Source organism: Hemitrygon akajei, chromosome 14 (assembly GCF_048418815.1).
Source record: "Hemitrygon akajei chromosome 14, sHemAka1.3, whole genome shotgun sequence".
Classification (NCBI taxonomy): domain Eukaryota; kingdom Metazoa; phylum Chordata; class Chondrichthyes; order Myliobatiformes; family Dasyatidae; genus Hemitrygon; species Hemitrygon akajei.
Window position 1 is genome coordinate 54,634,748 of NC_133137.1, and position 26,346 is coordinate 54,661,093.

General features: G+C 39.2%; 1 protein-coding gene across 25 annotated transcripts in view; it reads left to right on the top strand.

Annotated features, from left to right (window-relative positions):
* Nucleotides 1-883: 883 nt before the first annotated feature.
* c2cd5 (C2 calcium dependent domain containing 5) overlaps nt 884-26,346 on the top strand; it is a 127,425-nt gene continuing 101,962 nt past the window's right edge. For 10 of the 25 annotated variants that reach the window (XM_073066094.1, XM_073066085.1, XM_073066092.1 and 7 more), the window contains exons 1-7: nt 889-1,186; nt 9,583-9,681; nt 10,667-10,753; nt 11,500-11,671; nt 13,512-13,607; nt 16,124-16,279; nt 21,078-21,279. In XM_073066094.1, the coding sequence (XP_072922195.1) occupies nt 9,592-9,681; nt 10,667-10,753; nt 11,500-11,671; nt 13,512-13,607; nt 16,124-16,279; nt 21,078-21,279 (803 nt within the window). In that variant the 5' untranslated portion in view covers nt 889-1,186; nt 9,583-9,591. Of the gene's footprint in view, nt 1,187-5,663; nt 5,715-9,582; nt 9,682-10,666; nt 10,754-11,499; nt 11,672-13,511; nt 13,608-16,123; nt 16,280-21,077; nt 21,280-26,346 lie in introns of those variants that run through there. The other 15 variants (XM_073066081.1, XM_073066083.1, XM_073066087.1 and 12 more) reach the window with 6 other exon arrangements.

A 26,346-nucleotide genomic window follows, 5' to 3' on the forward strand; every position in this document is an offset into this window, starting at 1 on the left:
GCAGCAACAATCTTGCACAACGTCAGTAAGACGAAAGAGCTGATTCTGGACTTCAGGAAGGGTAAGACTAAGGAACACATACCAATCTTCATTGAGGGATCAGAAGTGGAGAGAGTGAGCAGTTTAAAGTTCCTAGGTGTCAAGATCTCTGTGGGCCTAACCTGGTCCCAACATATATCAATGCAGCTATAAAGAAGGCAAGACAGAAATATTAGGAGTTTGAAGAGATGCCAACAAAAACATTCAAAAACTTCGATAGATGTGCTATGGACAGCATTCTGACAAGCTGTATCCCTGTCTGGTATGGGGGGGCAGGGGGGGCTACTGCACCGGTCTGAAAAAAGCTGCAAAGGGTCGGAAATTTAGTCAGTTCCATCTTGGGTACTAGCCTACAAAGTGCCCAGGGCATGCCCTTTTCTCAGTTACCATCAGGCAGGAGGTACAGAAACCTGAAGGCACACACTCAGCGATTCAGGAACAGCTTCTTCCCCTCTGCCATCCGATTCCTAAATGGGCATTGAATCTTTGGACACTACCTCACTTTTTCAAAATATTATTTGTTTTTGCACGATTTTTTATCTCCTATATATATACTGTAATTGATTGATTTTTTTCTTCTATATTATGAATTGCACTGAACTGCTGCTGCTAAGTTAACAATTTTCACGACACATGCCAGTGGTAATAAACCTGATTCTGATTTCAGAACTTGCATTCGCTCCTGGAGCGCTGTGGTCGAGCAGATACCTAATGGCAGCCCTCAGCAACTGAGAAGCACGGGATTTACCGGTGCAGGGAAGAAAAGCTGCCTTAACCTTTGAGCCCCAGAGGGTGGTGTCACCAGCAACTCCCCAGCACAGCTCAGCGGGGATGGGAACTCGACGGTAATCGCCCGGAAGTGAAGACGCGAGTGACACCGGAAATGAATGACTGTGAGGCAATAAGGCGCTAGAGCTCCGCGAGGACAACAAATAAACAACAACCGCCGCTGAGGGAGGGAAAGGAAGCTAGCGGGAGAGGGTTGTTATAGTGGGCAGCTCCAAACCCATCGAGCTCGGGCCCCGGAGGCGGCTGCATTACGAGTCCGGGGGTGGCGGGGCCCAGCGCGCAGCGATGCCTCGCCCCGGGTTATGGGTGAAGATGCGGAGCGAAGGGGAGTAAGCGGAGGCCCTGATCCCTAGGCGTGGTACGTATTACCTCTCCTCGAGCAGCCGGAGGGTGGGCTTGTGCGGCTGGACAGGCCCCAGAGCCCGGCGGTTGGCGCTCTGGCCCGAGGGGCCGGGCCGAGCCGGGGAAGAGGCTTGTCTGATGGTCTGGGTGACAAGCACCACCTCCTAACCAATCCATTCCTTCCCTGGCCTCTCCAGAGTTACCGGTGATTTAGCTTTCAATTCACTTCCTTGCTCGTACTCTGAATAAGGGAGTTTGACCCAGTGCCCTAACAACTGTAACAAATTAAATTGTCCCATTGCGTTAAAGTCAGAGTCGAGGTTATTACCATATGCACAGATGCAATGAAAACCTTACATGTAGTAGTATTACAGGTACGTAAATCAGATATGCAGCGTCCGGAAGAAAAGTATGCAAATTACACAGTTATTACACTAAATAACCCAATTAAAACAAAAAGAGGGTCCACTGTAGTAACTCTCACAGGTAAGTGAGTGTATATTTCAAAAGCAGCGCTTCACGGAATTTTTGGCATTTGAACAGGGGCCAATCAGCGATCGGGATTCATTATCGAGGGCGCATAAATAGGCAGGGAGGGGCAAGCGGTGTGGCCTTTGTTGGCGGAACAGTGTTAGAGTGGGGATTTGTGGCTTTGGCTTTAGCTTTTCGAGGTTTCTCTGAGGAGAGACTCATGGAGTTTGTCCAATTCCAACTCCTTAACCTCGAGTGTTAGAAGCTGCAGCTGGATGCCCTTCCTGCAGGTGAAGTCATCAGGGACGCGGGAGCTCTCCCTTCCTGTCTTCCGACATCCAGCAGGAGGAGCATTCAACTGTCCTGCGTGGCATCCCTACTGTTCTACCTGTGCAACTACAGTATAAAGAGAAAGCAATAACTAAACTGGGAAAAAAAAATCTCCCACTCAAGCCTCCCGTCTTTGTCTTATTCCCAATCTCTGATGGGCCACTGTTCAAACACTGAAAACCCCAGGAAGCACTGCTTTTTAATGCACACTCGCTGACCTGCATCTCTTCTCTCACTGTTCATCATCCTCAAGCTTGTTCTGTTATTACACAGTGCAGTGGTTAGGAGGGATTTGGACTGGTAGTGTTTAACTTTTAATCATGGTATTATGTCAAATCTAGGTAAGGATAGCTTGCTGATCATCATGTACCATTAATGAATCACAGTGTCACAGAAGAATTGACGACAGTGAAGGTGCACAGTTTTAGATGGGGGTTTTCATTATCCAGCACAGGGAGTTGTTCTGCAGGTTGAACTGGCAGAATCCTAATGTTCATAACTACATAGTTGAGTAGCAGGTGGTGAGAGAACAGTCAAGGAGAAGTGCTGCTTAACTATTTCCTCACCAAATTTTGCAGAAATTCACAACAGGACTGTTGAGAGATTGGCATCAATACCCAGCTAATGACACATCTAGCACTTCGAAGCTGAGGTGTATCCATGAAGTACCTTGTCTCTTTAACTGCACAATTATTTCACATCACAATCTTTAATCTCCATCAAGACACGGGATCAACCTTGATTCTATGAGAATATAGCATTTGCAATTTCTTTAAATATAATTTGCTAATGTACCCTATAACCAGTGGGAAAAACATTGTTGAGTGGATTATTGGTGAGGTGCCTCAATACCTTTTTGATAATTTAAGCCCCAAGGGCAGTTATTGACATGTAAGCCAGTTTATTGTTATCGTCTGAACTGTGTGGTCAATTGACTAGTGTCATATGGATGGAGGTGAACATTCCAGAAACATTGTGTAAGAGTTCCAGTCCCACACCTATGATGTTATGAATGGTAGTGGTAAACTGCTTAAATAATTAATATCCCATTGTAAACTATGAGGAGCCCAGAGAGTTCCCATTTAATATCAGTGAATATTCAATATACAACTTGAAATTCTTGCTGTTTGCAGACATCCACAAAAACAAGAGTACCCCAAAGAATGAATCACAGTAAAAAAAACAGTTAGACCCCCAAAGCCCCCTTTTCCCCCCGCCATGTACAAGCAGCAGTAAAGCATCATACCTGTCCCACCCCCACACCTACTTAATTTGGCAAAAAGCATCAACACCGGAATTGCTTGTCTTTGATGGCCTGTTTGATTGGTAGACCAACAAAAATGCCTTCCTTAATCTTAGCATCAGTTATTCTATGAAACATATATCTCAAAAATCAAAATCCTTCATGGAAATTTGCCTGGTGACAGCGGATTCCATCTTTGCAGTCTTAAACCCAGTAATTCTTCTTTTGTCTTTGACAAATCCAAGTCTGACCAGGTCTTTTAACTGAGATTGAGTTATCAGATTAGGCACTTGGCTCATGCATCATGGCATCTTTGTGTCCTCGAGACTCCATGGCTCTGGTGGCTTCAGTGCTGGAAGACTATCGTCATGCGGCACAGGTCTCATAGCTGAAGGGGTAGTTGGATATTCAATGGATTTCTTGTTTTTAGCAGAGAAGCCAGACACTGGTCAGATAGAAGTAGCGGTCTGTCACATGATCTTTCTGCTCTTGCCATATCATTGGGACAGCGAAAGACATTGACTTCCATGTACCTCTGAGCCAGGCTCTAAGATCAACTGCACAAGTTGCACGGCAAATGTGCAGAGCCCAGGCTTTGTTGTGGTCTCCAATTTTGCATCCAAAGTAGAGATCATAGGCTTTCTTAGTAAGAGGAGTCATGCTCCATCCTTGAAATTTAAGTGTATACTTGTCACAAATATGACAGGATATATTGCGGCTGTTGCAACATTGGTGAGACATTTTGCTATCATGAGTACTCCTGAAAATGCAATTACTTTATTATGCGTACACACAATGTGCTGTGCATTTAGAGTATGCACATCAATGTGTTCACAAAGCAATATACAGTTGGTCCTCCTTATCTGGTAGTTCCACATCTGCGAATTGAGAAAATCTGGAAGTGCTCTTCCAGCACTTGTTGCTCGAGCATGTACAGATTCTTTTTTCTTGTCATCATTCCCTAAACAATGCAATATAACAACTATTTTACATACCATTTACATTGTATTAGATATAAGTAATCTAGAGATCATTAAAAGTATATAGGAGGATGTGCATGGGTTATCGTGGATCAGGATGGAAAAAAATCGTAAGTTCTCTTAGTAGGTCGGAACAGGTACATCCAGTATTATTTAGAGTCAGTCAAACGTTTCTGTTAGTATATAGTATATATTTTACCTTTCTATGCATATAAAACACTTAAGAGCATATGTTTCAGCGCCGGGCTTGGGAGCCAGTGACAGACTGCTTTCGAGTGCGCTCTCCATCCATGCCGGGTTGATGTGGAGGATAAAAAACTCAAAACCCCAAAATCCATTAATTAAACCACTGCGTTGCTTAGTAATAATTGTAGCTTTCATTGGGGCAGGGCCTTTCTCACTTTATCCTTTAAAATTGTTCCGACCGTTGCCTAACGCTTTTACAATGACCGATGGTGTTTCACCTTTTTCCAACCACTTTATTATTTCCACTTTATTTTCAATCGTGATCGTGATTATTTTTGTGAACAGAAACACTGTGGATTCAGAGCTCTGCGGCCGGGTCCTAATGTCCACCACACTGGGACAGGTTAAATAATGTCTGGGGTTCACTGGGTCCTAAGGTCCACCGCATTGAGACAGGTTGGATAAGGGACTTGAGCATCTGCATTTTTTCGTATCTGCGAGGGGTCCTGGAACCAATCCCTCACGGATAAGGAGGGCCGACTGTACATGTAAACACAATACATAGAATAGTGTGTGTGTAAGATGCTTTTATAGTCTTTCTAAAGCCTATCCTGCCATGCCTAAGCATGCCCAGACATGCCTGGACAAGATAGAAAATTTTCTGGCTTACATTATGGGCAACATTTTAATTGATGAATTATGAATTGAAGTATCAAATATAAGCTCTTTTTTTAAAAAAAGGTGCACACTCGGGAAATTTCATGGTGATTTTCATGATCAGCAACTCAAATCCATAAGATACACCCAGAAATATTCAGGAATCAAAATCTTTGTTGTCACTCACGTATGTCAGGAAATTTGTTGTTTTGTAGCACTAGTTACATAAAAATTTCCACAAGTTACAAAACTAATTAATGAAAAAGACAAAAAAACAAAGTTTGTTCATAGGTTGATGGACCAGAAATGTGATAATGGAGAGGAAGAAGTTGTTCACAAAACATTGAGTGTCTGCATACAGAAGTTTATGTGTAATGAAGATAAGATACCATTGAAACATCCATCATCTTTAAAATCAAAATAAGGGGAAGACTAGAAAAAAAAATCTTTTTGTTCTCAGTTCTTTGTGCTCATTTCTGTGAAAAAATGAAAAAATATTCTGAAGAGGAGTCTGAAAGTTATTTAAAAATTGCAATGCTGTTCATTAACATCCAATTTAAATTTATACAGGTCTAACTTAGGCTGCTTCTTAGAGGAATATAGTTTAAGTAGTCTGTCAGGCAGCAAGAGAAAAGTCAACATTTGCTGGGAATTATTAATGCTGCATTTTAAATCAGGTAAATTTCTCTTTGTGATAAATGGAACTTTTAATATAACAAGTGCAGATCTGTCAATCATGAACTTTTCCCAAGATCTGAAGAGAGCTGCTGATCAAAGACAGCAATAGTAAAAGCACTTGGCATTTTCTTTCAATAACTTGTAAACAAATACTTTCTGCACCTGTTCCAATTTGTAACACATGGCATAATTTTGTTGCACCTCTAACTTGTCGTGGCATATAGTCAGCTGCCTTTTACTTTCTTGTGTTTCTCTGTGTCACATTTGTTTGTTAGAAATCTTGCATGTTACATTTAATTACACCTGTCTGAAATGATTGTTTTATGTTTCTGTAGTTGGTTGTGCTTTTTTATGCCATTAGACCACGGCCACTAGGTGGCTGTGTGGATAAAGTTAAGGCATCCAGTTAGAGCGTAATGTTGTGTAGAGAAATGAGTTCATTAACTTTTTTTATACAAATGTGTTTTAGTGCTTGTGTGTTTTTTATTTCCCTGCAAACCATTGTCTCGACCCATTTTTTCAGTTACCAGAAAATCGAATGGCAGCAGGAATATTTCAGCATTATTTTGTGTATTGCAAGCTAATACTTTTCAAAATTGCATTGACAGCCTGAATGCTAAACTCCGAATGTCAGTGCAGCACATTGTATACTTTGGAAATATAATGATAATTGCTTGTGGCTTGCATCTTTAGCTTGAACATTAATGTATGATGCACTGGAAGAAACTGTTGCCTTTTTGTTACATGCCATCTAGAAAATGTCATATTTTTCAATTACTTAAACTTGCAAATTCAGGAGTATCCCCTGTGTCTTTCCTGATGCTGTATGCATTTGCAGTCATATATGACGTGCTATAAAGTGTATTTTATTTTGTGTCACATTAAAAAATTTCCAAATAAATCTAGTCTGTGTAAAAATAATTTAGAAAAACAATTCTGTACCTGAGAACGATGTACTGCTTTGGTGCTTAAGGATTTTGGGCTATGTAGATAATAGATTTTGCCTAAAAATCTTATTGTTGTCTATTCTATCATTTCAAGCAGTGAGTGGATATTTTTAGGTCATTCAGTTGCATGCCCTGCCACCACTTTTGATCCCTAGAAGTTTCACACAACCTAGTACAAAGTCCACAATAAAACAATATCTAAACCTAACATCTGGTGATTGGGTTATTCTGTTTCTTTCCTAGTAGAAACCTATAACTGTTCAGCTGTTTTTTCATATTTTGCGAGAAAATGCATTGCTTCATGCTATTTGTCAATGAGCTTTCTATTTCCTGCTCCTTCATCACAGAGCCCATTTGCTTCAAACTTTGGCAAGTAAACCATTTTACTCTTACTAATGCTAAAAGCTCTAGATCTTGGGAGTTACTCTTTGTCACCCTCCCCAATCCTGTTCAACTCTGCCTTGTGTATTTTATCACAGATATTGTTCCCGATTTTGTGTTGACTTCCCAATTTTTGTGTTAGGTTCACAGTCTTATCCTTGCATATGTTTGCAGCATGCATTCTTCCATCCTGTGATTGTTGTTTGTTCTCAATTTGCTGCCACTATGATCCCACTCTCTATGCTTTTTTTCTGCTACAAGCACCTTTTCATTTCTCTTAAGACACTGAGGAAAACCTTCCCAGAACTCAGCTCCATGTATTACAATCTTGTTTGATGTTAAATGTCATTCACCCTTATAATTCCCACTCACAATGAAAACTACGTGAAAACGAGTTTGCTGAAGTATTGTTAATGCACTTACCATGTGTATCCTCTCGGAGATTTTAGAGTTAGTACAAATTATTGAAGGAATTGAGAAAATCCTAACATAAATGCTGTAATACAGTTGCAAGCAAAAGTTTATGAACTCTTTGTAATTACCTTGTTTCTGCACTATTTACTCATAAAATGGCATCTGACCTTCACCTAAGTCACAATAATCGACAGACACAATCTGCCTAAATTAATAACACACAAACAATTGCACTTCTCTTCAATACTGAGTACACTATTTAAGCAATCACAGTAGGTTCAAAAAATTATGTGAAGCTCTGGGGTAATACCTTTTACAAAAGCTATTTGGAGTCAGGTGTTCCTGTCAATGATTGGAGGTGTGGGTTGTAGAGGTGCCCCACACTATAAAAAAAAGACACACAACGTCAGGTTTCTGACAGAGATTGTTCTTCTCAAGAAAGATCTGTTTATGTGCACCATGCCTTGATCAAAACAACTTACAGAGGACCTTGAAGAATTGTAGAGGTGCATGAAGTTGGAAAAGGCTACAAAAGCATTTCTGAAGAGCTGTATGTAAGAGAAATTGTTTACAAATGGAGGAAATTCGGTATGGTTGCTGCTTTCCCAAGGAGTGGACGTCCTGCAAAGATCACACTATCAGCACGAGGTGCAGTGCTAAAGGAGGTGGAAAAGAACCCAAGGGCATAGCAAGGGACCTGCAGAAATCTGTAGAACTTGTTACAGTCTCTGCTCATGTATCCAATATGAGGAAGGAAAACACTGAACAATAATGGTGTTCATGGAAGGACATCACGGAGGAAACCACTGCTCTCCAAAAAAAAATTTGCTGTGCTTCTCAAGTTTGCAAAAGACCACCTGGATGTTCCAGAAAGCTTCTGGGACAATGTTCTGTGAACTTTTTTGGCAGAAGTCCACACTGTTGTGCCAGAGGAAAAAGGGCAGTGCACACCAACACCAAAACCTCATCCCAACTGTGAAGCATGGAGGAAGGAGAATCATGGTTTGGGGCCTGGACAGCTTGCAGTTTTTGAGAGAACAATGAATTCAAAATTGTATCAAGACATTTTACAGGGGAATGCCAGGGTGGCAGTCTCACTGGAAACTTACAGAAGTTGGATGATGTAACAAGTCAATGATCTGAAAGACAATAGTAAATCAACAACAGAATGGTTTAAAAAGAACAATATTCAGACTCCAGACCTTAACCCAATTGAGATACTGTGGCATGACCTGAAGAGGGCTGTTCATGCAAGGTATCCCAGAAATACTGATGAACTGAAACAGTTTTTTATGGAGATATGGGTCTAAATTTCCCCTCGCCGTTGTGTAAGTGTGATCAGCAGCTACAGGAAACATTTGGTGGAGGGTATTGCTGCTAAAGGAGGTTCTACCAGTTACTAAATACAAAGGTTCACATACTTTTTGCAGACTGGACTGTGGATGATTAAATAATGTGTTTAATAATAAAGACATGAAAATTTGTATGCTATTAGTTCAAGCAGATTGTGTTTGACTCTTATTGTGACTTAGGTGAAGATCAGATCACATTTTATGTGTAATTAATGCAGAAAAACAAGTAATTGCAAAGGGTTCACTAACTTTTTTGCAACTGTGGTTTTATTATGCTATGATTTGCACCTCATCATTACAGCGCCAAAATTTTAAATAGAGATTGTTTTTCCTGCAAATAAATTTGACAGAATTTCACCTCATTTTGCAGTTTTTATTCAAGTTTCAGGCACTGTGCATAATTAAAGCACGGTTTCTAGGATTTTGAAATAAATAGCTTAGACTATTTATAAATAAAGCTTAGACTTAGAATAAATAAAGCTTAGACTTTATGCAGTAACTCGTGTATTGTTGGTACCAATTTATAAAACATTAGGTTATTCAAACACTGTACACTTTATGCAGTGTCCAGACCTGACTTTGTCAGTATGCAAACTACAATTACATTTTTTTCTGTGTCTATCACTATAAGCTGTGGAGATCAATGTCATTCAGTTAAAAACTTGAATGTGATGTGCTATTTCTTTTAAATCCTGTTGAGGTTCTTTAATGGAATTAAAATAATGATTAATGATGTATCCTGTAATGTAACCTTTTTGTTTCCCACCCAATAGAGAGTAACAATGCCGGGGAAGCTAAAAGTCAGGATTGTGGCTGGCCGTCACCTGCCGGTTATGGACAGGGCCAGTGACCTCACGGATGCATTTGTAGAGGTTTGTACACATAAACAAAATTGACTGGAATGTAATGGTTAACTTTACCAGGCTACCTTATGGTTCAGTGGTCAGTACAAAGACAACTCACCATGCTGTGAATTTAATGTCTTTAATTTCAGTGGGTGTCCATGAAAAAGTTTGTTGGCATCATCAGCACATAATTTAGGCTGACACTTCATTCCAATCCCAAAATCCGGGGTCAATTTGGCATCAAGCTGAGGTCTCTTGAGAATGCAGCTCAGCCTTATTTTTTTCAAGTTTTGTTTTTAGTTTGTAGGAATGGTTTTGGCAACAGAAGGAAATTAGGAGTCAGATTAGGGTTCAGGGACAGGAATATGGGGGAATCAGAGGACAAGCCTGAGTCTTAACCTAAAGGCATGTGATAAATCTGAATAAGTAAACATAAATAAATAAGTGCTATTGCCAGGACATTGAAGTGAAATCCTGCTTAACTTTTCTAGTGGTTGTAAAACTCTTCATGGCAAAAGAGAACTTGAAGTTGAAATACAAGAGAATAGGAGCAGAAGTAGTCCATCTGGTCCTTCAAACCTTCCCTGCCATTCAGTATGATAGTGGCTCATCTGTGTTAGTCTCAATTCCTATACCAATTTCCTAATCCCCTATTTCCTCAATTTTGTCCATTATTGTCCCTCTATCTCCATCATAAATATGTCCAATTATTTGGCCTCCATCTTTGTTGGGAACATAGAATTCCAAAGATTCAATATGACAGGGAGGAAGTTTCTATGCATTTTTTAAAAATGACTAGCCCCTTATTTTGTAACTTTGCCACCTTGTTTGTGATTAGTGAAAACATTTCAGCGTCTACCCTGTCCACCCAAGGGAGATACTGCCTCCAAATAGAGGTACCATTTATAGTTTAAGAAAGACTGCAGCTTGGATATTTGTTTTATAACTAAATTTAATCTGAATAGATTTTAACAAAGAATGCTAAATGCTCATAAAACTATTGTTCCTGCAGGTAAAGTTTGGCAATACAACATTTAAGACTGATGTGTACCACAAATCGCTTAATCCCCAATGGAATTCAGAATGGTTTAAATTTGAGGTAAGGTTTATATCAGTTGGCATCATGCATACCTAAATCTTCTGGCAAACTTTGTTGCATTGTGCCTCTTGTTAAGACAAATCATAAATTTAAATTTCATGGACAAAAAAACATGCACTATCACTGAATTTAAGGCATGTGGGTTTTGATTTGTCAGTGAAAGGAGTGCTACCCTAGCTGAGGTATACATGGCCTATCTTGGTAGCCCAAGTCATCCAGGACTGATGACATAAGCATCTCAGAAGGCATCCTGGAGAATCCCTTTTCTTGAAATAATAGCAGTATTCATTTACCTCATTGTTTTTCCCTGAAACCCTATTGGGTTACAGATCCTCATGAAGGAAGCAAGAGTTGACTTTCTCTAATATAACTTTTGGGAAGATTTTAAAAGATTAAGCTCAGATTAAGGGTTTTAGCCCAAAAAGTTGATTGTTTATTCCTCTCGATAGATGCTGCCTGATCTGCTGAGTTCCTCCAGCATTTTCTGGTTGTTGCTCTGGATTTCCAGCATCAGCAGAATCTTTTGTGTTCAAAATATCGTTGTTGCAGTTGATCTAACAGACAGGTGATTCCAGAGGAGTTTTGTTTGGTTCACTAGTGTGATAGAGGAAAGAATTATCCTGTTGGTAATCTTAACTAAGAACACTATTGTTCATGGGCACTGCGCAGACAGGACAACCTGTAGAAGTAGTGTTTAATCAGGGGAAGTAATTCATGTATTTTAATAATTGGAAATGTCCTTGCAGGTTGATGATGAAGACTTGCAAGATGAGCCACTACAGATCACAGTCCTAGATCATGATACCTACAGTGCTAATGATGCTATTGGGAAAGTGTACATTGACATTGATCCTTTATTATCCAATGAAGCAGCAGCCATTCTTTCTGGCTGGTTTCCAATCTATGACACTATTCATGGTGAGTACAATTTTTGATAAGTTATGAGTTTATATCAATATTATTCTGTTATGCTAAGAATCACTGGTAATGCGCATTAATCATGAGGTCTACAGCTAGAGTTTCTGTTTTCATGAATAATGTAACATATGTAGTCCACAAAGCAAAATATTTCAGTTGCAACAGATGGTAGATATGGAAAAGTAAACCTGTACTGCATCCATAGATTCTCAGTCATGTGAAAGTATTTTCCATTGTTTTCCAATAGCCGTAATACAGGTGAATTGTGGTCTTGAGATTTATTGTATGGTCAAAAAGTAGGAAAATGTTTTGTTAACTCCAGTTAATGTTCTAAGACAGGGGTGGGCAAACTTTTTGACTTGTGGGCCACAAAGGGTTCTAAAATTTGACAGGGGGGCCGGACCAGGAGCAGATGGACGGAGTGTTTTGGTAATACACCTCATAAGAGAAAATAAAATATCATGGGATATGTAGAAAACATGTGCTTTAATTTCAATTGAAAATGAACAAATGCATTACAACAAAATATCTGTCTTTGAAGTCCCATGGTATTTAGCTATTTATTGAAATGACTTTTAAAACACTGAAAATTAAATGAATAAAATACAGCTTTTTTTAATAGTAACAGTTATTATTTTAAAGCACTGAAAATTCTGATATCCTTCAAGATATTATCATCATCACTCTCCTCCTGACTGTCTTTATTTCAAAAACGGTAGGAGATGCAGGTCTACTTGTCCTGCTCCTTCTTATTCAATTGTCCCCTGTGCCAAAACTCAACAACGACCAGCACAAGGACAGAACAGTGACAGCGCGCCAGTATGCGGAGCGCGTTATTTGATCTGGAGCGCATTTTTTATTTTGAGAACGTACGTGCACCTGCGCACTACTCATGTCCATCACTTAACAGAAATGACATGTAACATGTAAGGCTTATTGAAAAAAATATTTTCAAATGCATTTTTTACATAACACAACGAAGAAACTTATTTTTAATTTCAGTGGGAACAGTGTTGTTGGTCTCCCTGTTTAGCCAGCCAGTCAAAGAGTAAAGCGCAAATGTGGAATAATACGCTGCACCTCAACAAAGGTCAATGTATATAGAGTGCGTCATCTATTGGGAAAACGCCAGAATTGCGGGGGGAAAATGTTAACAAGGTTTATTAATATAATTTCATCAAGTTCTGCGGGCCGGATTAAAAAGCTTAACGGGCCGCATATGGCCCCCGGGCCGTAGTTTGCCCATGCCTGTTCTAAGATATAAGATCCAAGATTTTTTTATTGAAATATAATTCCCTAAACATTAGCCATCACATGAAACCAGTTATGAGAGGGGGCCTAGGCAAAAATATGCAGATACTGGGTTTGGGAAATCAGCATTTGGAGAATGGAACATGAGAGTCTAACGTCTGCTGTGAATTTAGACAGCTGTCGGGAAAGATGGGCAATTGTGATCAGGAGCTGGAGGTCGTGGACCTGTAACGCAAGGGTATAGTTGCTTGGCGATGGATGGATTGGCATTCTGCATATTTGTGGTGGGATAATAAATTCCACAGTGTAACTGTGAGCCTGGTTTTCATAGCTCAGGGAAGTCACTGGGTAATAACTATTAGCTCCAGGAACAAGGTGGATCTTGCACCCCATCACCCTTTAGGTTTAGTAGTAGTCGTTCCTGGATACTGAAGGGAACTTTTAGCATGTCCACTCCTTCTCAGCCACAAAAAACAAAGCTAATAGTTATTCTTCAGGTTTTTGCTTATTTCCTACCTGCCTTGTGATTACTGGGAACTGTCCCCAAAAGCTGTCTTTACGAGTTACGTTAAAATAATTTTTTAAACAGGTATCAGAGGAGAAATTAATGTCACGGTGAAGGTAGATCTCTTCAATGATTTGAACCGCTTCAGACAATCATCGTGTGGAGTCAAGTTTTTTTGCAGTAAGTTTGTCCTATTTTGGTCAGTAGTTTTATGAACTCATAGACTCATGGTATGTATAATTTATTAACAATTTACAAGTTGTCCATCTGAGTATACGTACTTCTTCCTGCAGTGCCAGTTTTCTTAGGAGCAAATTTGATTGAGCATTGATCTATACAAAATTGAATATTGTAGAATAAATTACTTGCTATCTTTTTGCCTAAATTTGTTCCCATCTTCCTTGATTGAACCTTTCCAATGAACAGTGACTACTGTACCAAGATGGCACTGATCCACATCAGTAAAGATGTCATGAAGCTAATTGATCTACTCAGTGTCTTGACTTGTCCTCCCTGCACGTCAAGGTGAAACATGGATATTAAGTTCAAGTTTAAGTCTAATTGTCATTCATTCTTACACATGAATACAGCCAGACTAAGGTGCAAAGCAAAGAACCAATAGTTACATACAGCACACAGTACATATGCATATACCGTAGATGTCGGATTATAAGCCGCTACTTTTTTCCCACATTTTGAACAGCTTTGAACACTGCGGCCTTTACTACGGTGCGGCTAATGCATGATTTTTTTTCATGCCGCCAAAAACATTTTGCCTCGTAACAGTAGACCAATAAAATTGATGAGTAGTTCACAGAGGTCCAATGAAATTGTACGATAAATCAAGCGCACTTTCACAATTAAATTATTGTAAATCAGTCATTTGTACTCACCCTCATCAACATGGAAAACACTCGAAGAAAAGCATTGTGCTGCCTTTATGGCAGTTATTTAGTTTATAATATTTTTGCTTAGTAATTCATTTGTTAGTATTTTCTAGTGAAAGTTAGAAGTGTTTTAAGTACCCGGTATATTTGTTTTCTGTACTACATCCCGGGATGCTATGACGTCACATCCGGTTTCGCCGCGTCTTGTGGGAAATACCGGTTTGCGATAAACGGGAAGGTGGGGGCATTAGACCCGAGCGAAACGCTGCTTTTAAGTTAAAGGCGATCAATAACTTTTCCTGGTAGGCTGCAGTATATATATTTTTTACCAGTCGTTAGGAGATATTGGAATGTTGTTCGTGCACTGTTCAGTAAAAAAGTATACGCAACGTAATTTGTGTGTTACCGATACGTATGTATATTTAAAAGTAGCCGCGTTACAGGCACGGTTCGAAAAAAAACATTTGCAATATGTATTTGTTTATGTTACCATATGGATTTAATTAAAAGTTAAAAAATCCTCACGTGTAATATCTTTCTGTGTAAATATCTCATATTACAACGTGGGACACCTGCGGCCTAAAATCCGGTGCGGCTTGTACAAGTACAAAATTGATTTTCTTTCTAAAATTAGAGCCAGTGGCTTTTAATCAGGTGCGCTCTGTAGTGCGAAATCTACGGTAATTATGATAGTGGAAAAACATAGTTACCAAAATAATTAAAAATAAAATCCTAATACAATCCAAATCCCTGAGTATTATAGTCTGCAAATTGATGGTGCATGGATGTTGCCCTGAGCCATGTTTCAATCCAGTTTCTCTCACCAAGTGAACACTGGAGGACAGGACCAATGGGAGGGCCAGCGGCATACATCCAGCTCCGGCCTCTCCTTCCTCAGTGACTGTAACAAACAACCCCAAGGCAAGAATGAGGGGCTAGTCCGTGCCACAATTGAGGTGGGGAGCTGCACGACCATTGCTCCTACCAATGATCTGGTGAATCAGGCTCGGAGTATTTTACATTATCAATGTGTAACAGGGTCTTGCAATCACAACAAAAGCATCCAAGACACTCACCCTCACAGTCCGTTAGATTGCGCTCCACATACCACCTCTGTTGCCTTCTTCCTGGGCAGCTGAAGCAGGCTGCAACATGGTGCGCAACAAGTCCAGCTCCACCGCTGCTGAGTAACTCACTGATGGGTAGACTTGCAGGACATTGTTCTCAATATCCAGCAATCTTGTGATAGTGAAAGAGTCGTAAAGGACAAACAGTCACACCTTAGGCTTTTTTGAACCCAGTGAGGTTCCTGCATCTGAGTGCACTGCCCAACCTACCTAAAGTTACCTGATGGCTCCTGAAAGTAGGGGACCTACCATGTGCCTCCACTAACTTTTCACTACTATCCTGCTGTACAGTTCTTCACTTTCCTGGTTACATTCTGCTTAACTACGTTAAGGGAATTAATCATGTGCCTTGCCTCTCATTCATGCTTTTGTCTCCTCTGATGTTCCCCAGTGATCCTTCCCTTCGTCTCACTTCTGTAGGTTGCTCTGACGTTAGAGGAAATCTAGCATCAGTTTCAATGATGATATTATCTCTATTTTCCTTCTACCACTTCCCTGTCTCCAGTTTGTCAGTGTACCATGTTGTCATCCAATACTTGATGAACATATATTTCTTATTAAATGCTTCTCTCTGCAACTGAACAGGGTTGTTCCTAACAGCGGTGTTCTCACTTAAAGGTATAAATAATCTGTAGGCCACACAACTCTGTAGTCACCCAAATGTGTGTTTTTCTCCCCACAGCTACATCCATTCCCAAGTGCTACAAAGCAGTAACAATCCATGGATTTGTTGAAGAATTAGTAGTAAATGAAGATCCTGAGTACCAGTGGATCGACAGGATACGTACACCCAGGGCATCAAATGAAGCTAGGCAGAGGCTAATCTCTCTGATGTCAGGTAGAAAATCTTGATGATTGTTGGCAAAATCTTTACATAATAAAAACATTTTTAGAGCTTATTTGAAACTGTGGCATTACCTTGAGAAATGTTAATGTAGATTGTGGAAACAAGTTTTGAACCAGGGATGGGTGCTACAAATGAAAGATAATAATGCTTATTGATAGTTAACAGCCAGTTCTAGAGTCTGTATAAGCATGAGTTGATCTCGCAGGGTGCAACAGAAAATGCTGGAAATACTCAGCAGGTCAGGCCACATTTGTTGGGAAGAGAAAGTTAATGTTTCAAAGAATCTTCATCAGACTTCACATAAAGCACGTATTAGAGGTTCATTCTTATTAAACCATGTGACCAAAACAGGCAGACATACATACATATATAGTCTCAAATGCAATTTATGAAATATACATTTGGCAAATTAATAATGAGGACTTTGGAAGTTTCTTCAAAGACTTCATTTGCCACCCTGGACCTCATCTGCTGATTCCCTCTTGTGTTTGTTGATTCACAACATAATGTTAAAATAGACGGTGCACGATGTGGGTGTTTCATGGGGTTATGGCACAGAAACAGGCCATTGAGCTCAGCCAGTCCATGCTAACAGCAGTACTGAACTCAAGCCTTCTCCCATCCTATTATCAGCAAAACATCTATCTGAAGCATCCTTCACTTTTTTTTCCTTTGGGAATACACTGTGGCAGGTTTAGATAGTGGTGTCTCCAAAGAAGTTGATTTTGTTCTCTGGTTGTTTTATGCTTTGCTTCACTCCCACTGCTAATAATATTTTGTTTCTATTGCTTTTTTCACTGTTTGAACATGCTCTCACTCTTTAATCATGACCTCATATTGTCCCAATTTACCATTCAAATTTTGACCCATTTTTAAAAAATTTCTGTTTTTTACTCTCTCACTCCTTGTTCCTGCTTTCTGTTCTTGCTAACTCCTGTGTACTCTGGATTGCATTTTTTTCAAATTACCAGAATAGCACCTCCTTCCTCACTTCATCAAGTAATGGGACATTATGATGCAGCTATAAAATCACTGACTAGACTACATTTCAAGTATGCTATTTAAAGTGGTTGCCACCCTACAGAAAGAATGTAACAGGAAGAGAGAATGCAGAAAAGATTCACTAGAAAATTGCCTGGATGGCAGAGCTGTAGCTATGAGACTGGAGACGGCAGGCCTTTCAGCCTATGATGTTGTGCCAACATTTTAACCTACTTCTAAGATCAATAACCTTTCCTTCCTACATGCCCCTTCCCCTTTTTTATATCATCCATGTGTCTAAAAGTGTCTTAAATGCTCTAATGCATCTACCTCTGGCAGGGCATTCCAGGCACACAGCACTGTTTACCCTTGACATCCTGCCTTATACTTTCTTCCAGTCGTCTTAAAAATATGCCTCCTCAAGTTAGCCATTTCTGCAGTGGGAAAAAGACTCTGGATATCTAAACAATCTGTGCCTGTTTTCATCTTGTATACTTCTGTCAAGTTACCTCCCGTCCTCCTTTGCTGGAAGAAATAGGAGTGGCTGGTTTTATTCTCAACAAAATGCAGGAAGCTGAGAATGGCCTGATAAAGGTTTACGAAATTACCAAGGGTATACATAGGATAGATAAAGTTGTCCCAGGGCAGGAGAGTCTAGAACTAGAGGTCACAGGTTTACAATGAGAAGGAATAAATTCTACAGGTTATCTGGAAGAGCTGCAAGAGATCTTGATGGAGGTGATGGAGACAGGTACAGTTACTATGTTTAAAAGGCCTTGAGATGGGTAGCTTGATGGGAAAGGCATGTAGGGAAATGGGCCTATTTCAGACAATTTGGCAATAGGGGTCAGGGGTTGGCAACCTTTTTGCCTCTGTGGGCCAGATTGCGTATTAATGAGTAGACAGTGGGCCAGATAAATGCCATAAAAAAAACTTGAAATACGGGAATTATCCATTTAAATACATCTAGTTATGTTTTGCATCAAATTAATAAATAACGCATGCTAGAAAATCATTTTTGCTTAACCAAGGATGCCAATTAGTAATCAAAGAACTCAATTTAGTTGCAGTTTATTTCAATCAAGGCATCTTCTGAATCTATTAAAAGGACACAAAGAATCTTTAAACATAAAACGTAGGAGCATGATGCATTAAATGGTAGTAAATTAAGTATAATAAAAAAGAAAATTTTAATGCAAACAGTCAATAAATCAATGTGAAGCTTGATGCCGTTTGTTGCTTGAAAACTTCTCAATATTGGGTGTCAGACTTTTTGATGCCAGGAGCAAGACATTATCCAGATGGGCATCAGTCAATCTTGTTCTCGAATGGTTCTTGGTGTGCTTCATTTATGAAAATAATTGCTCGCACAGATAAGTGCTGCCAAACAATGATGCCATCTTTTTTGCATGGTCCACTAAGTTAGGATACTTCCCACTTGGATGAATATATTTTCTATAGAAGTCAAGCACTGACACATCTTCAAAGTGAAATTTTGATCTCAATATGTCATCACACTGCATCTCAATCAATTCCATTTGAAAAATTTCTGATGCAGTGTCCACTTCCACATCAAATGGAGTAGCAAACAGCTTGAGCCCATTTGCATGCAAGCAGAAATCAGCAAAATGAGATGAAAACTGCCTTCTCGGTTCTTGGACCATATTCACAAAAATGCCTGGATCTTGTGCTTTACTTTTTTGAAAAGTAGAAAAATGTGCACAATTTCCTTTTTGAAGCTGGTACTCCCACAATTTTTAACATCTGCTGACATTTCTTCAACTTGCCATGTGATCGTTGTTGCTGACAGGCTGATAGATGCAAATAAAGATTTCTTTACAGGACAAGCAATATCCACCACTGCCAGTAAACATTCTTTGACAAACTCCATTTGTAAAAGGCTTCATCTTTTCTGCAATACATTTTGAGACTTCGTAGCTGGCATGGGTATTTCCTTCATTTTCACTGCTTTTTTGCAAAAAATGATGTTTGTTTTCCGAAACTAGCCTTCATTCGCTCAACTTCATCTTTTTTTGCTTGCCCAGTAAACTTGTTAAAATTTCCACTATGGCGGGTGTCATAATGTTGACTGATATTTGCCACCTTCTTCACAGCCACATTTTCTAGGCAAATGAGACAAACTGGTTTCCCAGCTTGCTGGATGAAGAAGTAATCTAGTGTCCAAGTGTCTTGGAAATTTCGGCACTCAGTGTCTACCTTCCTGTGTTTTGCATTCATTGCCATTGGAATTTTTTTCTTCAATTTTATTTCCAAATGCGAGTTATTCAACAAGTATCATAGCACGTAAATATCTGGATATTTAGTGTGGATTTCTTGTTAAAACACTGTGACGCTGTTTCTGTTTACAAATTTGAATGATTCCATCTGAAAACCTGCGTGTGCACGGAGAGTACCTAATACATATTAATAAGGTAGTCTGCCTTCCCATCATACCAGTGTTTGGTTTGGAACAAAACGGAACCTGGGGCCAGTGTAACAAGACGCCATGCATGTCCATCAGTGTGGTCGCGTGAAACACTCAGAATAAGGAAAAATCGCTGGTGGGCCAGAGCATAATATCCCAATATTTGCTCGCGGGCCAGTCAAAGTACCTTAGGTTGCCTACCTATAGATGGACAAGGTGGGCTGAAAGGGCCTGTTTCTGCACTGTACAATTCTATGATAATTCTTTTCCCTTCCCCCCCCCCCCACCAAATTTACAGGTTTTGTAGTTTAAGTAGTATTCCAAAGAATTATTCTACTTAGTATATTAACAAAAGTCTTTTGTGTTTATGACCAAAGTTTTAAATACCTGAGTTAATTTGTTGATTTGTAGCTGTACTAATTTTCACTGGATTTGTTTTCTATGAAAGAGTTGGTTTCAAAATAATCCATTAGCTGAAGTGGTAGTACCTTACTGCATCAAAACGATACCTGTCATTAGAGTTGTACAGTGGATTCCAATTAATTGGGCCATTGATTAAGCAGGACAGCTACTTACTTGGGACAACTCTTAAAGATCAAAAACTAATCGAGAAAATAGCCAGGATTCCCTTTGTTTATTTGGGACACTGTGCCACTTGATTGGGACAGGAGGTTGTTGCTGAATAGTTTCTAACTAGTGTCAGTTTCTAACTTGTGTGGCCATTAGACACTATACCATGCCTCGAGAGAATACTTTTTAAATTGCATCAGTTGTGCGTACTTGGGTCCATATAGACATTGATTCAAAAAGCAGTGATTTTTGATAATTTTGTTTTTCATTTTGACTTTAAAAAACCAGTTCAGACCTTTACCGACATGACACAAGAAGATTTGACACTAGCCGAAAAATTACCCTAAGTGTCTGCATTGATTTTGTTCATTTACAGTCAATCAAAAGAACATGACAGCATACAGTGAATGAATTCCTTTATTGATAACTTATGAACTAATGTACAGATTTGTAGTACTGTAGTAGAATTGATAATCTAATTTGTTCTGTATTTCATTTAAATACATAATTTGTTATTCACTTAACTGGTAGTTTGGTTTTTTTTAAATACATTTTTAACTATTTCCAGCCACTAAATCAGGCCAAAATATACTGGTCCTGATGTGTCCCAATTAACTGGAATCCTGTATTTCAGTCACAATCTGCAACATCCACCATAAATGTGGTACTGTCTCTAATTGTGTTATAATTCAGGTGCTGCTAGGTTACTCTGAAACATCAGTTTATCTTGTTATTTTTCTTTGATGCTTTTTCACATGGTTATATTTGTCTTTATAGTAACACAAAAGTGACACTGAATAATTTTTTCAATAGGTGAACTGCAAAGGAAAATTGGCCTCAAAGTTCTTGAGATGGGAGGCAATGCAGTTGTGGGCTATCTACAGTGTTTTGACTTGGAAGGAGAATCTGGGCTAGTGGTACGTGCTATTGGGACTGCATGTACACTGGATAAACTGAGTAATGCCGCTACATCATTGCTACCTCCATGTAGTTCTCCATCCAAAGACCTGAAAGAGTAAGTATAGTATAATATAAGGCTACAAGTATGTGCAATCTCTCTCTGCATTATTTCTCTTCTGTTGCATGCAAGACTTAAGTCTGTTCCACGTGTACTTCAATTATATTTGAGCATAGCTGAATACAAAGACTCATTGTAGTTGTAAATCCCATTTATTCTGAAATCCCTTAAGAAAATTAATGGGCGCTAACCCAAAAATTCATTATTATAAAGCTCAATAGCAAGAAGGTATAAATGGTCCTTCAACCATTGCAGTAACAATCCCATCTTTGTCATGAAAAATTTATAACTTATGCCAAATATTCAGAGTTATAAAAACAATTATGAACATTGAATACACTTGATTATTCGGTTGCTCCTAGTTTTCTGATAGATTTTTGTTCCTGGTTTTGGGCTGTCATGTTGCAGTTGTACAAATAATAGTTTAATCTACAAATGGACTACTGTGTGCAGTTCTGTTGGCATGCAATAAAAGGGATGTAATTAAGCTAGAGAGGGTGTAAAAAATGTTCATTTGAATGTTGAGTGGACTGGAGGGTTTAGCTTCTAAGATGAAGCTGCTTTCCCTTGGTGAAGGGAGACTGAGGGTTGACATTATAAAATTGAGGAGTATAAATATGGCAGATTACCACAGTTTTTTTTTCTAATTTAAAGGAATTAAAACTAGAGTGTCTAGGTTTAAGATGAAGAAGGAAAGATTTGAAGGGGATCTGAGATATTTTTCACACATTGTGGGTATATGGGACAAAGTGCCAGAAAGGGTTACAGGTATTACAATCAATGTTTAAAATATAATTGGACAGGTTCATGAATAGGAAAGGTTTGGAAGAATATAGACCTAATGCAGTCCGGTGGCATAGGCATCACTGCAGCATGGACAAGGTGGTCTGAAAGGGCCCATTTAGATATAAACTGCTTTATTACTCAACTAATCTTTGTAGTATTAGCTCAAGTTACATTTTCTTAATTTTCACACTCATGTGATGAGCAGCTGGTGGTTAAAATTTCAGCCATCTATAGTAGAGAAAACATTGTCACACAGAGTATTCAAAACACTACAATAAGGATGCAAAGTGTCTTCAAGTGTGCTTTTTGTAAACTTGAAATTGCTTTCCTTTCCTCTTGAAAGCATTGTTATTTAGCTAGGTGTCATTCTAGGCTCATTCATTCATACTAAGGAGCTCCCCTGTGAATCAAAGGCAGCAAATATTTGCAATCTACATATTGTAGCATCGCTGTCTATACATCATAAGGTCTTGTAAATACTAATGTACAAATGCATGCATGTACATTCTCACACTTTTACAGAATATGCCATGAGCTGTTGATGGGGCATGGTGAATCTCATTCATTCTCACCCTCTTTCTGTCAAGGGAGATGAAATTAGTTGTATGTCCATGCCTGTGGCTGAACCCTGTCCTTCACCAGTGTTAATAAAAACTTGCAGTTTATTGTAGTTCCTGTATATCCATTTAGTACTCTGATTATTCCTAACAGTTCAAGCAGTCTGACTAGAAGAAGACAATATTTTGGATCCAAGGGTTCTGCATCTGTGTTTTCCTTCTCTGGCCTAAAATTCTTTGTTAGGTCAGGTCAGTTGTTGGCCCTGATTAAATTGGCTACTTGCCAAAGTCCTGAAAGCTCTTTCTGGTTTTTAAAAAAAACTACAGATGAATCCTAAAGCCTTCAGTATTTACACATTTCAGCCAAATCTATAACAAATACATCCAATAAGGAAAACCCATATCTCTCACTTGCAATTGTTACTTTAATCATATTTCCCTTCATTCTACATATGCTGCATGAGTGTACTCTTAACTGGCAACTTCTTTGGAATCCTGGCTTGAGCATGTTATATTTTTTCTCTTATTTAGCATGATTCCTTCGAGACTTTGGAGTGTATTGCGTGATTTTATTTTGTGTGCAAAATTAAATAATTTTGCAAATTTATGACTTCATTAGAGAATGGAAGTGTAGAATTTCTTGGTGCAATGTTCAGCATATAGCAAAAACTTTTTTATATTTAAGGTTCTTAGAAATGTTGTGGGGGTCATCTGATAATATAGGAGAGAATGAAGGCAAACAGAATAAGTTTTTAATATTTTGGAATCTGCAAATGAGAATTGTCACTTCAAGAAATTGATACTGATCCATTTAAGAGCATTCACATCCAGTGGTTAGGTTGTCTGATTTAATTTTGCATTACATCTTTAATGGGAAATGGGTGTCATTGCTTTATCCCCTACTATTTGTAGCAAAGCCTCATTGGATTCCTTAGTGCATTTTTTAGGTGATTTTAAGGCATTCATTTAAATGAATTATTTCTGATCACCATGTTGAATTGCTGGTATTTTGGAATGTAGTCTTGTTTGGTTATCTTTGGCTGCCTTAATCTTATGGCTAATACCTATTACTGGCATTTGTTTTGAATATGCAAGAATGGTAAATTTACTTAGCACCTTTTGTAGCACTATGTTAGATACTGATGCTTTTGAAGCTGAAGTTCTTCAGAGGTCAAGAGTGAATCATAAAACTTGTTACACACACAAAATGCTGGTGGAACACAGCAGGCCAGGCAACATCTATAGGGAGAAGCGCTGTCGACGTTTCGGGCCAAGACCCTTCGTCAGGACTAACTGAAAGGAAAGATAGTAACAGATTTGAAATTAGGAGGGGGAGGGGAAAATGCAAAATGATAGGAGAAAACCGGAGGGGGTGGGATGAAGCTGAGAGCCAGAAAGGTGATTGGTAAAAGGGATACAGAGCTGGAGAAGGGAAAGGATCATGGGACAGGAGGCCAAGGGAGAGGGAAAGGGGAAGGGGAGCACCAGAGGGAGGTGGAGAACAGGCAGAATGATGGGCAGAGAGAGAAAAAAAGAGGAGGGAGGAAAATACTAAATATATCAGGGATGGGGTAAGAAGGGGAGGAGGGACAAAACTTGTTACTTGTGATTGTTTATTAAAAGAGTAGCAAAAGCAGAGCCTAGCAGCCAGAGAAAGAGGCTAATACAATATAGGTTAGCCTTCTTATACCAATTTGTTAACAGCAATAAATACCACTTAAGTAATGTGATACCCACAACTGCAAACAAGTTTTACAAAAGCATCTGAAACCACTAGAAAACACAGAATAATCACATGTATATAGGTAAATATATAAAAATACAAACATCAGAAAGTGGAACGACAAGGAAACTTAACAATTATACAGCCTAATCCAACCAGGATGCCCTACAGAGTTTTGTAGTTGATGTCCATTATCGTTGTAACAGTCATCAACACCCTATTTACAACACACACTCAGTGCTGGAGGAACTCAGCATTCAGGCCTATTTATTAGCAAGTGAATGTGACCACATTGATGTGTACTAGGCATAGCCACCATCGTATCCCATTTCCTTTGGTGCTGTGAAATCTTGGAATTGTGTTGGGAATTAAAGGTTAAATTGCAAACATTTAGGCTACGTCCACACTAGACCAGATAAATCCGTAACCGAAGCTTTTTCTCTTCGTTTTGACCCTCCATCCACACTGAAATGGCGTTTTCCTCCCCTGAAAACAGAGCTTTTCTAAAACGCCCTCCAGAGTGTGTAAATTTGAAAACGCTGATTGGGTAGAGTAGTGTGGATGGGGTAACCGGAGATTTTTAAAAATGCTGTCATGAAGGTGGTGGCAGCGCGGCGTTTCATTGTTTTCTTGAACACAATCAGCCACACAACCTAACAATTTCAGAACAGAGGGCAACGAGACTGAAGCCAGAAGAGTTAGAAATGTGTTCACCAAATACTTTGACCCATAACTTACTGAATAAATAAGTATACTCACTTTGCCCTGTTTTCTGTCCTTGCTTGTATGAAGGTGGTTTACCTACTTATGCAAGTACTTCTCTGACAATAGATGTGTAACAGTCTAATGTAACGTTGTATGGAAATACAAGAGAACACTGATGCAGACATGTTTTATACATTTAACAAGGTGCTGTATTAGTGCAACAGAGTTAGTCAGTTTTTCAATGTTCATCATCAGCCAGGACATACAGTCTGTGAATTCCCTGTCAGTTGCTTCCATATGCTCCAGTATTTGTTTTTTTTAAGTCTTAAGTCCTCCTGCGTGAGACCCAGCAGCTATCCGTCGTTTGGCTATTTCCTTAAGTTTTCTAGTCTCTAACTGCACAAACGCGCACTTTCACAGCGGGATTCGACAGCAAACATGTCGCTTGTTTTCTGTAGATGTGTCCTGCGCATGCCCAGTAGGAGGAGATTCACCCAAATACCCGTTTTAATGGGGACGGAGGTATTTTCAAAAATGCCTGGTGTGGACGCCTATCGTTTTTACGCAAAACCAGCGTTTTCAAAATTATCCGGCCTAGTGAGGACGTAGCCTTAGAGAAGCAATGTCAACAAGATGGATGAAATAGAGAAACAAAATGTATAAATGAGGAATACACATACTAGGTTTTGGTGAAGGATTGGGTAGTAAATCAAGTTATTCTGATTTTCATGTCCAGAAAATTAAGAGAAAAATGCCCAGGAAAGGAAACTGTGTTCCATTCTTGTTTTGTTTTGCTGCTTGCCATGCAAATAATCCTATATTGCAGTTTCACTTAGCTAGCACCTCCATTAGCTTTGTCTGTTGCTACTCCCAGCCTGCCTTTCTATGTTCCTGATTGAACAGATTTGATTTATTATTTTGATAGTAATGTTGGAATGACAGATTTTGCTGGATCTCGGGGCTGTAGATTGTGGAGATGTACACTTGTGGTGCTATTGATGTCCATTTTGAGCTGGCACATCTGTTGTGAGCCTATCCCATTTAGTACCTTTGTAGTGCCACAGAACGCAGTGAAGTGCAACCTTAGTGTATTTCTAAAAGTGATCACTTCTGCCAGTACTTTTGTGGACAGGAGTATCTACCATGGGTAGGCATTGGGAACACAGCCAAGTATCCCTCATGTTAGCTCATTCATTACTCACTAGAGAACTAATTTGGTGAGTTGTAGCCTTCAGAATTCGGACATGTTAGTCTGGGGTGGTGCTTCGAGGTATTTAATGGTGATGAAGAATG